Source organism: Cynoglossus semilaevis, chromosome 8 (assembly GCF_000523025.1).
Source record: "Cynoglossus semilaevis isolate Cse_v1.0 chromosome 8, Cse_v1.0, whole genome shotgun sequence".
Taxonomy (NCBI): domain Eukaryota; kingdom Metazoa; phylum Chordata; class Actinopteri; order Pleuronectiformes; family Cynoglossidae; genus Cynoglossus; species Cynoglossus semilaevis.
The window spans coordinates 8,914,762-8,928,520 of record NC_024314.1 but is presented as its reverse complement, the minus strand read 5'-3'; the positions used below and the strand labels follow the sequence as shown (position 1 = coordinate 8,928,520).

At 40.7% G+C, this 13,759-nt stretch overlaps 2 protein-coding genes across 5 annotated transcripts in view; one reads left to right on the top strand and one right to left on the bottom strand.

The window, feature by feature from the left end:
- Positions 1 to 13,759, bottom strand: part of LOC103381923 (probable histone deacetylase 1-B) — a 388,477-nt gene that overhangs the window by 339,705 nt on the left and 35,013 nt on the right. The window lies entirely within an intron of this gene.
- Positions 1 to 13,759, top strand: part of adamts14 (ADAM metallopeptidase with thrombospondin type 1 motif, 14) — a 37,341-nt gene that overhangs the window by 4,038 nt on the left and 19,544 nt on the right. Inside the window, exons 5-6 of the mRNA XM_008314569.3 lie at positions 9,631 to 9,787; positions 11,821 to 12,017. Coding sequence (XP_008312791.1) covers positions 9,631 to 9,787; positions 11,821 to 12,017 — 354 coding nt within the window. The remainder of the gene's footprint in view (positions 1 to 9,630; positions 9,788 to 11,820; positions 12,018 to 13,759) is intronic.

Genomic DNA, 13,759 nt, shown 5'->3' with positions numbered 1-13,759 from the left:
CTATTCGTGAGTGCTGTGGAGCCTTTTAATACTGACCGTCAAAACACTTTTGGAATTGTTGTTTGTTTTTATCGACTCTAGATGCTAAACAGGCAATGTTCAGGGTTTATTGGCTCATGTCGGCTAGGATTGCTCAGAATAAACAATTAATTCAATGGAATGGCTTGTGCAATACGTTACGTTGGCTCTGTGTTGTTACGAACAGATGGATCTGCTGGCGTTGCCTTCAGTGGTCAATCACATTGATTATTTTAGACTTTTGTGTCTGTATGCGGATATCATTTTTGCAACAGACTTCATATTCTATAGAGGAAGACATAAAACCAATGATCGAAGCAAAGAGGTCATCGGGAAAATACTAATTGACATTAAAATCAAGAGAATTTGCTTAATTGATTCTGTGGATTTACTCTGCAACCATAACTTGCAGTGGTGGTACCTCGGTTCCATTCTTGTATATAGTCTCTGCCTGAAGCTAATGATTGAACTGACACTGACAGGAGTTAGTTATTGGCTGCTTTAAACAGCAGTGCAGAAGCTTTTTGGCTTTTAAACCACCATTTTATTGGTAATTGGTCATAAACCAACACAGAACATCCGCGGATAAATGCGTTAAAATATTCCAAAAGAAATGTTAGCACTTTCAGCAGCATGTACACACTACGTGCTTCCTTCCCCTCCACCATCAAAAAATATATATATTTTCATCACTCGTCTCTAACACAGTCATTTTGGGTCATCACAGCCTTAACAGTGAAGACCACTGTGATCCAGGAGGTGTGCTGAGCCACTAATGGATGTTTGCAGTTCAGCAAATTAGAGTGGATTTTCAAACAAGATGGTGACATTTGAATTGGCAGCTTGGCCAAGATTACGTTGTCATATAACTTTTCTGAGGCAGTACTATGAGTTGCCAGGACAGGAATAACCCAAGGAATGGCAATGGAGTCTGCTCATGGAGCCAACAGGTTTATGGAACCTTTGAATGACACACACACATAGAAGGACAGGAGACAGAGACAGCTATGAATCCTTGACATTTCTGAAAGAGCAATGAAAAGCTCTTACTACACTTAGTTTCATCACACAATGTTTAAATGTCACATCAAGGCCTCTCCGTAGGTTGCATGTTTGTTGTCTGCATCTCCACTTGCACATATTGCACGTACATCTTTCCATTCATACAGAAAGTGCTCGGCAAATGTCCGTCGTTCCACGTATGCACGTGCTGTATGCTCGATCTTACATTCCATTCCAGGGGAGGCCATTTCTTACCTTGGGTATGGTCTCATTTCTATGCCCTTGTGTTCTTATAGCTGCACTTTGTGTGTGTGCATTAGCAGGCAGCCCTAGCTACAATCCACATTCTACGTCCACATTCTTCTCGGCTCAGAACAAAATCATAGCATTGGCTTGGACACACACAGGCAATATTTGTGTACACAAATTCTTGAATTCATTGTGTTAGTGACAGCACTGATTGAACTAATTGTAAGAAGATGCTGATGTAGAAAAGATGGATGTACAATAGCTTCACTTGCTGTATTTCACAGTAATAATTTCATCTAATGGATGAAGGAATACCTGATGTTATATGGAGCGCGTGGGCCTGCGCCATAAAAGGCTTTGAATCAGTGTGTACGCTTAAAGAAAAAAAGGAAATGCAATGCATTTGCTGCTTAACTGCAACAATGCAATAACACAGGTGATGTCATATCCTAATGGATCTGTGTTCACCTGTAGCTGTAGCTATAACACAGGGATGAATTCAAAACATACACACAGTACATTCTTCATGTTTCAAACTTAGCAAAAGTCCAACATCAGAGGTCCTAACACTGTAAGTTAACATTACTGTCACTTACAGAATCACATTTTTGCCTTAGGCTTCAGTTTGGTTGCAGTTAAAAAAAAAAGATACAGATGGGGTTTTTTGGTGTTGTAATTAACAACAGTTAAGTCATCTCATCAGTTAAGTGATTCTTCGAAACATTATTCATGCCTAGCTTACCATCAAAGCCAGCATTACCTCAGACCTGTCTGTGCCTGCAGGGGTTGTCTGGGAGCATGAGGAGGTGCTCATAGCTCACAGGCAAATTATTTAGTCTGTAGTGTCTATTTGATGTGGAACAACATGGCCGAGATGACGTCTGTGTAGTGTCTATTTGATGTGGAACAACACGGCCGAGATGACGTCTGATGAAAGCCACGACTATGAAAGGAGCAGGGGAATGACCTGAGATCAGAACATGTGGGTCATATCTCTGAACTCTACCTCATTGTGTCCTGTATAGTTAAGGACCACCAGCACAGTGTCTTTTGACCAAATTAACTAACTCTGAGATACTTTTATTATCACTTTGATTACCCACAGTTAAACTCTGCAACATCGGCCTGTATTTATATCCCAACGCTCCGTGACTGTTTCAGCTTTTTATCAGTTAGTCCTGTGGGATTTTATTAAGATAAGAATGCAGCCACAGTGCACAGTACAGTACAGTGACTCATATTTTTATCTCCGAGCTACACGGTGTAAATTGTTTTGACCTCCTGAGACTGCTGTAATCGTCTGCAGGAGTCATAACTCTGCTACGATTCTCATCATTCGAATGCCTGTGATATTTCTGCGTTTCTCTGATTGTCTTCTTCGTCTGTGTCTTCTCTACAGGCACACAGCTCTCACTGAGATGATTGCCAAATGGCATGTGACATCATCACCGTAGCTCATGACCTTTACCGCTCGCTCCTCTTATTCTTTTGGAACATTATAATAAAAATGTATTATCAGTCGAGCAACAGCTGAAAAGTTTTTTTCTGAATTATAAAACATTAGACAGAACTGACATTCAAACTTGGCACAGAGCCCAGCCCTAAATTCTGACTTACCTGGCAGCACACTTCTGTCTGCATTCTTGTCTTGATAAATTCACACCTGCAGTAAAACCTGGGAATGGTGCGTTTAGGTCAGGTGTGCGCACACTTTTGTTATCCATCTACATTGGATGCTAATTAAATGCATGTACCTCTATGGCACAATGTATATATGTATATACGTATATATATACATACATGTATATATACAGTATACACTGTATATAAGCAGTAGAGACTGAACTCTAATCATAGACATATGAAACCCTGATAAAGCACAGACTCCTGGTTGTGACTAATATTATTCCATTTGAAGCCTTGGTTGCAGCGAAGCGTTCTTTGATTATCTGGGTATGACCTAATAAGTACCTAGTTAGGAAGTTAGGAAGTATTTGAAGACAGGTTTTGTTTGATGGTGGCATAAAAAGTGAAGTGTAACACAGTAGTGAGGCTTTGCTTTATAGTTTCTGATGGGTGTTGACCAGTATTAACATTAGAAATGAACAGATCTGAGGAGCAATTAAGATTGAAGAGTTTGGAGGTTAAATCTGAGAGGTTTGGATGTGTGCCTTGGAAAGATAGTTGGTATTTTTTTGGACCAGTTATGTGGGGGATGGAGCAGGGACTATAGTGTAGTAAAGTGGACATTTCTCTTCTCTTTACACGTGCGTGGCTACAGACGTCATTTACGGTGTGTTTGAGTTATAGTTGCAGAACGATGAGGGGTGGCTAGGATTGTACCAAAGCTCCTCATGTGCAGGGAATTAGAACAGACGAGGGACTGATTGAATCACATGTGTGATGGAAACACAAGTGCCCGATAACCACAGTATGAAGAGCATTATTTCTTCGTCCGTAGCTTAAATCAAGACACAACTACCTGGCAACAGTCAGCAGTCAGTCAACCTCCTGTTTTTTTTCTTTCTTTTCTTTGGTGGCTGAATGGGCATACAGCTTTCCTTCCATCGTAATCGGAAAATACTTGTGCAAATTGTTCTATTCATGAGTGTTTGCATGGCCTTTGTACACAACTGTTTCCAGTTCAGTGTCCTCTGGGGTTCCAGTTCTTCTTTGGCACTTCTTTGTCACCAATTCAAGAACTTTGTTAGGGAGTTCTAGTCACAAGAGACATTACTGTGATTGATGTCCTCTGGTGCAAATATTTACTGTATTACATTCAGCTGTATTAATTAGAACCAGTTAGACTTTCCATCTTAAACAAACATGTTGATACAGAGCATACTGTTTATCATCGAATGTTATGACAGAAGCTGAATGAGACTAAAACAGTTATTAACAGAAGTATTCACTGAGGTTTTTCTAAATACAGGTAGACGGGAGACAGGTTGGGCTAACAGGAAGCTTCAATCAGACAAACGTCTACTCAACTTAAAAAGACAAAATATTTTGTGTAATATATTTATATATTATAAATATTTTCCTGGAATTAGATAAGGAAAACATTGCCCTCTATTGATTAAGGCAAGAGTGAGGAATAGTATAAGTTGTGTGCAGACTTTATTTTGTTGCATATTAGTTCTACTGAAACCTCCTAGCTTTGTTGAGTAATTGGCTGCTGCAGTGTTTCATGCTGTTGTCTGTTGGTGGGATAGACAGAAAAGGTCTGGACAAGCTGGACCTCACACAGGAAGTGTGTGAGAGGAGGATTCTGGCTGAGATCTATCTATCATGGACAACTCCTCTCACCCTGTGCGTGACACTGTGTCTGTGTTGATCAGCCCGTCCTACAGCAGGCTGCTGCATCCTCAGTGTAGGATGGGAATGTGTCTGTGAGGCATCCATTCCCAACACCGGCACGTTGCAAAACACTCACCCTGGCCTCTCTCCTCTCCACACTCCCCTCCCTTTCTGTCACACTCTCTCTCCTATCACACACCTACTCTCTTTTTTTTTTTTGACAGGCAAGGTGATTCAAAAAAAAAAGGTAAAGGAGGACTGAATTATATTTTGCCTCTGTGCAAAACCTGAACAACACACACAGCTACTAGCAGATTAAAGGTTTATCTTGTGTAAATATGGATGTGAAGATGTACAAATCTAGTATTTTGTTATTGTTCTATTATGGTTTTATCATTACATTCAACATGACGGCTGTGGTAAGGTTCATTCACTGACCACTCCAACATGACAACATGTGTGTGAATAGGTGTGAACAGTTGGTGGAACGTTTTAGTGTGAATGCCGCGTTGTATTATAAAATGAGGGTTAGTGTTAATAGAGTCCATTTACTGCACCTGCTGTTCTCACTTGTTGGAGAACATTCTTCACCGTATCTCTTTTTTAGTCTTGTTTCATCACTAGGGCTTTCTGTAAAAAATGCCAATTTAAAATCGTAATAGACAACGAGCCACAGCAGTTGATGTCGCCATTTTCTCATTTCCTTTTGCTCTTGACCACCAGTTGTGCACATGATTTAGGACACAGCACAGTGAAATGCTAAAGCTGATAAAAAAAAAAAAAGAATCAACCAGTAATCCTTTTCATCCACAACCTGGTATTATGAGATTTTTCCAACCTGTGGCTCTGCTAAGACACGACTTACTCCCTGGCTTCTTGATCTTTCTGGCTGCACAGTGAAAGCTTCTTGTTGAACTTTACTGACATGTCAGTGGCTACAGTATGTAATAAACTGTGAGACAGGTTAAATTTCTTCATTATTTTAATTTGACCTTAAAATTGAACATCATTACGTTGTGGTTCTCATCTGTGGATCAACAGAAAGCGTGCGTAGGAAGTAAATTACATATTTCTTGTCCGTCTGTCACAAATTGCAGGTTAAGTTGCTGCAATGACAACTGCACTTTGATTTCTTTGCATGTTGCAGCTAAGGGTTTGTTCTATTTTTAGACTGTTGGCAGCGTGCTATTTAACTTGTTTTCTCATCTGGTCAGGGCTTTGTGTGCGAAACACGGCCGTGCTCAAGGTTCATCACGCCAACTCAATTCAGTCCGTCGCCTCTTGGTTTAGCCTCAGTTTCCTCCTTCGGATTACTATTCTTTTGCCTCAATAAATTCTCACTCAGCCCAGTGTTTCCTGAAGTAGGGAGTGTGGGTTATTGCAGAACATGGTATTGATTAAAACTTACATTATCTTTGTAAGTAAAAGAAAAAAAGTTTTTCATGTATTCTTGATCTGAATATACAAACTGTCAAAAGTTTTTTTTCTGGAGGACCTGATGCTTTTGTCATCAGTTGACACAAACTAAGACAAAACAAAACAGAAAAGTCAAGATGATGTTCAGACAACGACAACAACAATCAGCTATTTAAGACCAAGTCCAAATAAGATACCTGGCTGAATATGAATGTTCCATGACAGATAAGTAAAGGAAGAAAAAGAAATTGGAAATATTTATTTATAGACAAAAAAACAACAAAACAATTTCTCTTCATATCCTTTGCGCAGATCTAATCATTTCTACAGTGCAGTGCAGTGATTTTATCTGAGAACTCGTTCTTTGTAGAATTATGTGAGATGTCTGTCACTTTTGAAATGATACCAAGTGTCCTAGAACTTAATGACTCACTCTGGTATTTGTAAATTACAAGTCTTTTACATCACTTTCACAGTTTCCAAACAAGACAATTTGCTGCCGGCAGAAAGACTCACCCACACAGTTCTCACCTCTTTTGTTCTTTTCCTCTGCATTTATGCTGCACTCCAGCCACTAGTTTGCATAGCAGAGGAAAGACTCCCTGAAATAACATACAATAAATATCCAGCTTCAAAGTTGCTCCTACCACTGTGTGGAATTTAGTGCACGAGTGAGTTTGAGCTCTGACTGTATTTGCTGTTTTTTTTCTTCACCTGGTGTCAGTGGTACACTCACGTCGGTGCAAATGTCTCCTGTTGCTGCACTTGCTGTTGATGAACCGGTTGTATTCACCGACACATCACTCGGAGTGGGTTGATCATCAGCACGTCATTTGACCTCTCTTGACTTCAAAATCATCAAAGAGAACTTGCTGGGTTCCTGGTCCCGAGGCTCAGTTCCCAACGGAGATGAAGGAACATCTCCAGAGTCACTCTTCAAATTCCCTTTTCTATATCATAATCTCAAAGGGATGTGGTTGGCATTAGTGAAAAGCTGCTGGAATCTCTCTGAACAGATTTTCCTCACAGAGCAATTCTTCTTCTTCTTCAAAAAAAAAGTAATTAAAATGCAAATAGGCACAAGAGGGGACAGGGGATTAAATATATAAGCCTATATTGCAGTGGTTTCCAACCTTTTTTGGTTTGTGACCCCATTTTGACACCATAAATTTCTGGTGACATTTTATCAGATATTAAAAATACTTTTATATATCTTTTTTCCCCAATTGCTGGACAACAGTGACCTCAGTTGAATTCCATGTGACCTCACTTATAAATAAAAATAAAAATGTAGCAGCCATTAATAATGGAATTGACCTGAAAGCCTCTGAAATTTTAATAACGTTGGGTCTCCTTCGCAGAGCCAACCAGTGTTCTTGCCTAGTCTAGACTCTGGTGCGGCGTCCATATGTTAACATTTGGTAGTCCTTTCCAGATGCTGCAGCGTTCTGCCCTCGCAGACCCAGCTTCATTTTCCTCCCACTGCTGAAATAGGAGACCACAGAGGAAGTATTCTAGCATGTCCTACTTGGCATTTCCTGGTCAGGGGTTGGACAGATTCTTTCACTCCTCTTTAGCTTTACTGACATACATCCACTGCTGAGTTCACAGCTCTGGTGTGGCTGGGCCGGAGCAACACCACACTGAGGGTTTTCATATATTCATATATTTAGTTTTTCTCAGCAATAGGTTGGAATGTGAGGCATGTATTTTCCTTGTTGTGTGCTAGACCTAACAGAATCAAGATGTCGAAAGATCTTGCAGATATTTAACCATCATGTATTTTCCCCAATTGATAGTTATTAGTTATCACTTCAAGATGACTGCTTTGTGTGAACGATCACCGTTGTTTGTGTTTGAAGAAATTACGCTACGATTGTCCCTCATTCCTGCATCCTATTAGAAATGTATCTTCCATCAGAAAAATAATTAGGATCAAAAGGTTATGTTTTGTAAGTTGAAGACAGAGTAATGGTCTGACTGACCAGGGCTGACCTGTGGGTTGTGGTTGCATTAAGCTCATATTTTCTTGGCTGTAAGTGATGTCATTCTCCTATTAAGAATAAGTGGGAGGCACACAAGGTCAATGGATGTGACAGAGATTTTCGACAAAGGCTAAATGCATTTACACGACTGCTATAGGTTAACACTTAGCCAAGACAAGAGTGGCACAGTACATCGGTCCATCAGTCCACATTTGGAAAAGATAAGACCAGAAACAAAAGACTAGAAAAAGGCACTCGAGGAAAAAATACAAATTCTTACTTATAGAGCACGGCTGCTGTCAGCCACTAGGACGTCAGTCAATTCTGCCTACACATAAAAACAACTCAAGAGCACCATTAACTCCTGTGTCCTGAGAGGTGGAATTGATGTTTATTTCAATGCCCTCCTTGTGCAGGGGTTGAGTGGTTTATGATGTGAAACCAGTTTTAATTTCCTGTTTAAAGAAGTCTGTCTAACAAACAGCAAGGGTCGGTGCCAAAAGTATTTTTTAGCAGTGTCAATCGGTGAGGAGCTAAAATAGCTGCGCCCGATCACTGCAAGGTTTTGTAGCTGAGCCTGGAGCCGGGTCCTCTCTATCAGTTTAATGCACAACCTCGGCAAAGAGCGTTTATTTGCAGTTAAAGCTCTGACGACATGAGCACGTCATGCGGTGCGTCCAAAACTTCAAAGGACAGGTCAGAAAAACATTGAACTGAAAAACACTCACTGTGAACATGAGGGAAATTCCTTCATGATGGTTTACGTCAGTTATCACCTGGTTATTTCATCTTAGATACTGAACACATCATTCAAATGTCTCAAAGTTTTACATTAGCGACGGTAAATTCTTTAGTCCTCAGCCAATTTAAACTATCTGAAATATGGAGTATGTGGGCACTGATTTAGAGAGAAGGTTTATGCTTAAAAACCAGATTATAAAAATGTGAACCTGGCTGAAGTCTGACAAATACATTATTCTCGCAAACATTTTTGCAAAAGCAATAACAAACCTACTCTGAAGTGTGGTGGTGGCAGTGACACGCTCCGGGGCTAAACAGGAACCGAGGCTTAAGTGGAGGTACTGTAGTGGGAATTATAAAGAGGTTTTCAATACAAGGAGCACTGTGCGTATGGGATGCATATGGGAACATTTTTAATTAGTTTTCATTGAATCAAATTAAAAATATGATAGATATGATAAAAAGTAAGAAACAGTGAATTGTGAGTATGAGTTATTTTTGTCTTGAAATAGCTCCTCCAGAGACAACAAGTTATTTTCAATAAGTTGAAAGTTGGTTTTCATTTGTATCAAAGTTTAGTCAACCGTACTACAATCTCATTTTTAAATGAGTGCTATCTGGTGTTTCCAGCCGAGGCCTGGATCAGGGGAGGAGCAGACACATAGAGCAGACGTAAACTTGTGGCTGAATTGAGACATTGCAAGTCATCATCTTGTTCAGGGTGAAATCACGGTGACACTCAATAAATCTTGGTGAAGGGCTTCAAGGGCCCCAAATTGTGCCTACCTGCGTCATTTCCTCAATCCAGCCCCTCTAAATCCTCCAATTGATCAGGCACACTATAATTACTGGCTCCAGTAGAATTACCCCTCTTTGAAGGAGGAGGGGGCTCGCTAATTTGAACCTCTTTTTTTTCCAGGCAGGTCTGATCCGGACTGATAATGGGGAATTTTTCATCGAGCCCCTAGAGAAGGGTCAGCAGGACGTGGAAGTGAAGGGGCGTGTCCATGTGGTGTACCGCAGGTCAGCCATCAAGCGGGACACGGGCCAGCGGAGGGAGGACCTCCACAATGAAGGTAGGCACAAGGAGGGAGTGTGACGTCAGTGGAAACAAAAAGCACTGTGTGGGTTTGTGTGTGCGTTGGCCGTGTCTTAGTGCATATGTTAAAGTGCATTTTTCTCTTTTACAATTTATGTGTATAATTTCTGCAGAGGTTTGAATCTCGGCGGCGGAGCAGACACGTGCAATTCTAAAAATATGCTCTGCTGCTGCAAAGCACAGAAGAAGAAATGCTTTTTTCCCCCCTCACAGCCAACGTCTCTACCTGCTGTGCATCAGTACTAACAGCACATCAAACTAGTCTTCATTCTCATCTTCGGTTATTCAATCAGTCAATCAGCATGAGAGACGTTCATTTATCGTAAACATCAGCTATTTATCCAACCCAACCTGGGAGTCAAATTCGAACAGGCCGACTGTCCTGCACCTCATCCCTGCTGTGTGTATTTTATGTAGGTGTGTGTAGGGATAATACTCTCCGCAGAGAAGGCAGATCCAGGTTCGTTGAGGAACGCTGATAGCACAGTGAACTTTCTATTTCGCCTCCATTTTGCCTCCTCTATGAATTCCTTTTCCATTTCTTTCTTCCTTGCTGCTACAATAGCACGAGCATCTGGTGGATGACTTTTCATTTCACTTGATTGTGCAGTAATGTAAAACTAATGAATGGGTCTCTTCTTTAGCTCTCACATCCCAGGCTCCCGGTTTAATGTTTTTAATCAAGCGACTAATTCACATTTTATCAAATCCCATTCTTCTACACTCTTGTGCTGCAGCTGCTACATATGGGACTTGCACACAGTTGTGGAAGGGCTTTGTCTAAACTCGCCACTTTTCATGACTGCTTTTCTTCAAGACTATTTCTGTGCCGCTCTGAAAGAAATGTGCTCGCTTCTGTGAGAAATATTTGGCATTGGATTCAGACACTTTCTAGAAGTTGTCATATTATATTGTTACATTGATTTAAAAAAAAAGTTTTAAAAAACTACATTCGTTCTGTTGCTCTGGGTCGTCTGACTGGGTAATAATAGTTTGGTCCAATCTTTTTACTTGAACCTGAAATTTACTGTGTTGAACGTTGTGTCTCTTCCACTTCTTGTCTAAGGTTCAGCCGATTTCTCTGCGCAGCACACAGACTTATTGAATCAAGGTCTGAGGGTAAGCCAGAGAGACAAAATAATAAGCAGTCTCCCTTTCAAGAAACAGTGACTTGAAAAAAAGCATATTGTCACTCAGCCATAGAATGTCCACAACAAAAAAAAATGACATTGCAAAAAAGCTAAAAAAGAAGCAGTGTGGAAATTGACATTGGAGATTGTGAGTGACAGATTGTCAGGAGCACTGTCTGACAGGCATTAGGGCAGTGTTTTTCAACCTTGGGGTCACAACCCCATTAGTGCTCACCTGATACTCAAATAGATCATCTAAAATGTCAAATTGATTTAATTATTATTGATTTAAAAAAAAAATACTGATAAAATATTTTGTATTTAATTATGATTCATTTTTAAAATGATGATTAAAAACACCGCAGATAATCTTTAACAGGGGCAAATAAAATGTTTGTTGTTTTTAGTCATCATTTAAAAAAGAATAATAATTAGTTGAAACAAACTTTTATCAATCTTTTTTTTAAACAATTGTTAGACGTTTCAGGTGACACTATTTGAATTCCAAGTGAGCACACCTGGGGTTGCGACCCTGAGGTTAAAAAACACTAACCTAGCCTCTTCAGTGCAGGTTCCTCATCCATACAGTATAAAACTGCTGAGCAAGGGTAACTGTCTTTTTGGAACCAGTGTGTCCTCCCCCGTCTGCACAGACAGAATTCTTTGGTGTGGAGATGCACCCCTGACTCCTAACCAGAGATTGATGAGTCCGAGGGGGAACATTTTTTGACAAAAGATAAACTGTCTCCAGTACAAAATGCAGTGAATTCCAAGCACTTTTATGTGCTCATCCTCAGACTGTTGTTTTGACACTGACATGGAGCCTGTCTGACATGCATGCTCTATGCTTGACTTGTTTATGTAATGGCCATATTTGCAGTGGCAGACTTTGGGATCGCTGACCTCCCAGCTGCTCTGGATCTTGTCGAACATAAACTCACCGAGTCTGAGCGCAAGAGACGACACGCGAAGAAGGACGACTACAACATTGAGGTGCTGCTGGCCGTGGACGACTCCGTGGTGCGCTTTCATGGCAAGGAACATGTGCAGAACTATGTTCTCACACTCATGAACATAGTAAGTCTGGTTCAAATAACATGATAGTCTTCAGTATAAATCACTTTTACTATGAGAACATTTGGTGTATATAATGGAATGAAGATGTGTCGTATTATCCACAACAGTAAAAAAAAAAGGCATCCAAGTTAACATAAACCGAAGGGCTTTATACTTCCTTTGATGAAGGAATTGAGAAGCTGTTACCAAATATGATGAAATTCACTCATTTTACATGCAGAGAGATTTTTTTCCACCTTCTCTGACATCAGACCTTGCCACACTTCTCGCTTTAATTTGGATTATCAATGAAGGGGGAGAAACTTACAGTTCATTCATTACTGGTCCCACCAGCTCCTGCCACCATAATCTACTTACTGGGCTCAAATCCCCAAGTCAGATTTTCACAGACTGCTGGTTTCACTCCGTAACAGTTACCGTTTGGACTCAGCACGGTGGTCTGATTGTCCACACTAGACTGCATAGAAGGTTCTCCTGAATCAGTGCGGTGCTGTCATGGACACCAGAGCCAGAAGTTTTTTCACACAGCCAAACTCTGCTTACACCAAATGATGTGTTTATTTAATAAGGATTTTCTATTCACATACTCTTCCCAGTGTGTTTGGCCTCCAGAACTGCCTGATTTTAATGACTTGGCTCCAGTGTGACGGAGTATTTTTGTTATGGTCCTTAAAGTCTAAGGCTCATTGATGATCACTGTTCGGAGAGATATGTTGGCCCAGTCTAAATTTACAGTGTGAAATCCACTAAACAACACAGAAGTCATATCTATGTTCCTGCCTTCATGCAGAGTAAATTTTTATTGTATCATGTGCAACTGCCAGAAAGATTTTTTTTAAACCAAACTCTTTAGTTCTGCAGGGGTGCTGTGTCAGTCAGAGCTCTGCCCACTACAGTCCTGTGAACCCTGGTTTCCTGGCTGCACACTGTGTAGTACCACCCGGAGAACCTCTCCCTGAGGGACTGATTATTGAACATCCTGTCTGCATAAGGCCAAGGTGACTGCCGAGGTGCCTGCCGCACAATGGCTGTGTTGTTTAGGCACCGACCAGATTTGGTCCACATCTATGTGATGCTGTACAAAAGCCAGTGACACCTAGAGCCTGCAGCCCACAGCTGCTTCTCTCATTTCCAGTCCCATTCCAGCGTTCTGTGTGCTCCTCCTGGCTTTGCAATTATTCTCATATGTGCAAAGTTGGCCAAAGGAAAAAAAAAAGTTTTTAAAGCTTCAATACATTGACCTCAGAAAAAAAATCTGACTTCTGTGTTAGCAAACGTCCTCCTGAAAGTTTTATGACTTTTTAATGCCGTCCTCGTTTTTTCAACTGCTTCTCAGTTTCAGGGCCAACGTGTATATAGGTCAGTAAAGACCAGTTGAGGAATTTGAGTTGGTCGCAAATCTGAAAGTATTTGGGGTCACTGCAGTGCTCTTTGTAGCATTTATTCACCTGAAAAGGCTTCCGTGAATGGAATATTTACTCAAGTGCCTTGAGTGTAACCCTGCGTCGCAGAGTAAATTTGGACTTTGGCCAATTTAGCCTTCCTTCATTGACAGAGCATTTGTTCCCTCTGGTCATAATTCTTAACGCAGAGAATGCCAAGTGACACCTTTTTGTAACTGTTGGCACTCAGAGTTTTTTTTTTCCAACTGCTTTATGAGCCTTCTCAGAGGTCAAATCTGGAGAATCTTTAAAGACCGAGACTGACAATAATTGTTGTGGACCATCGCTAAAATTCTGCAT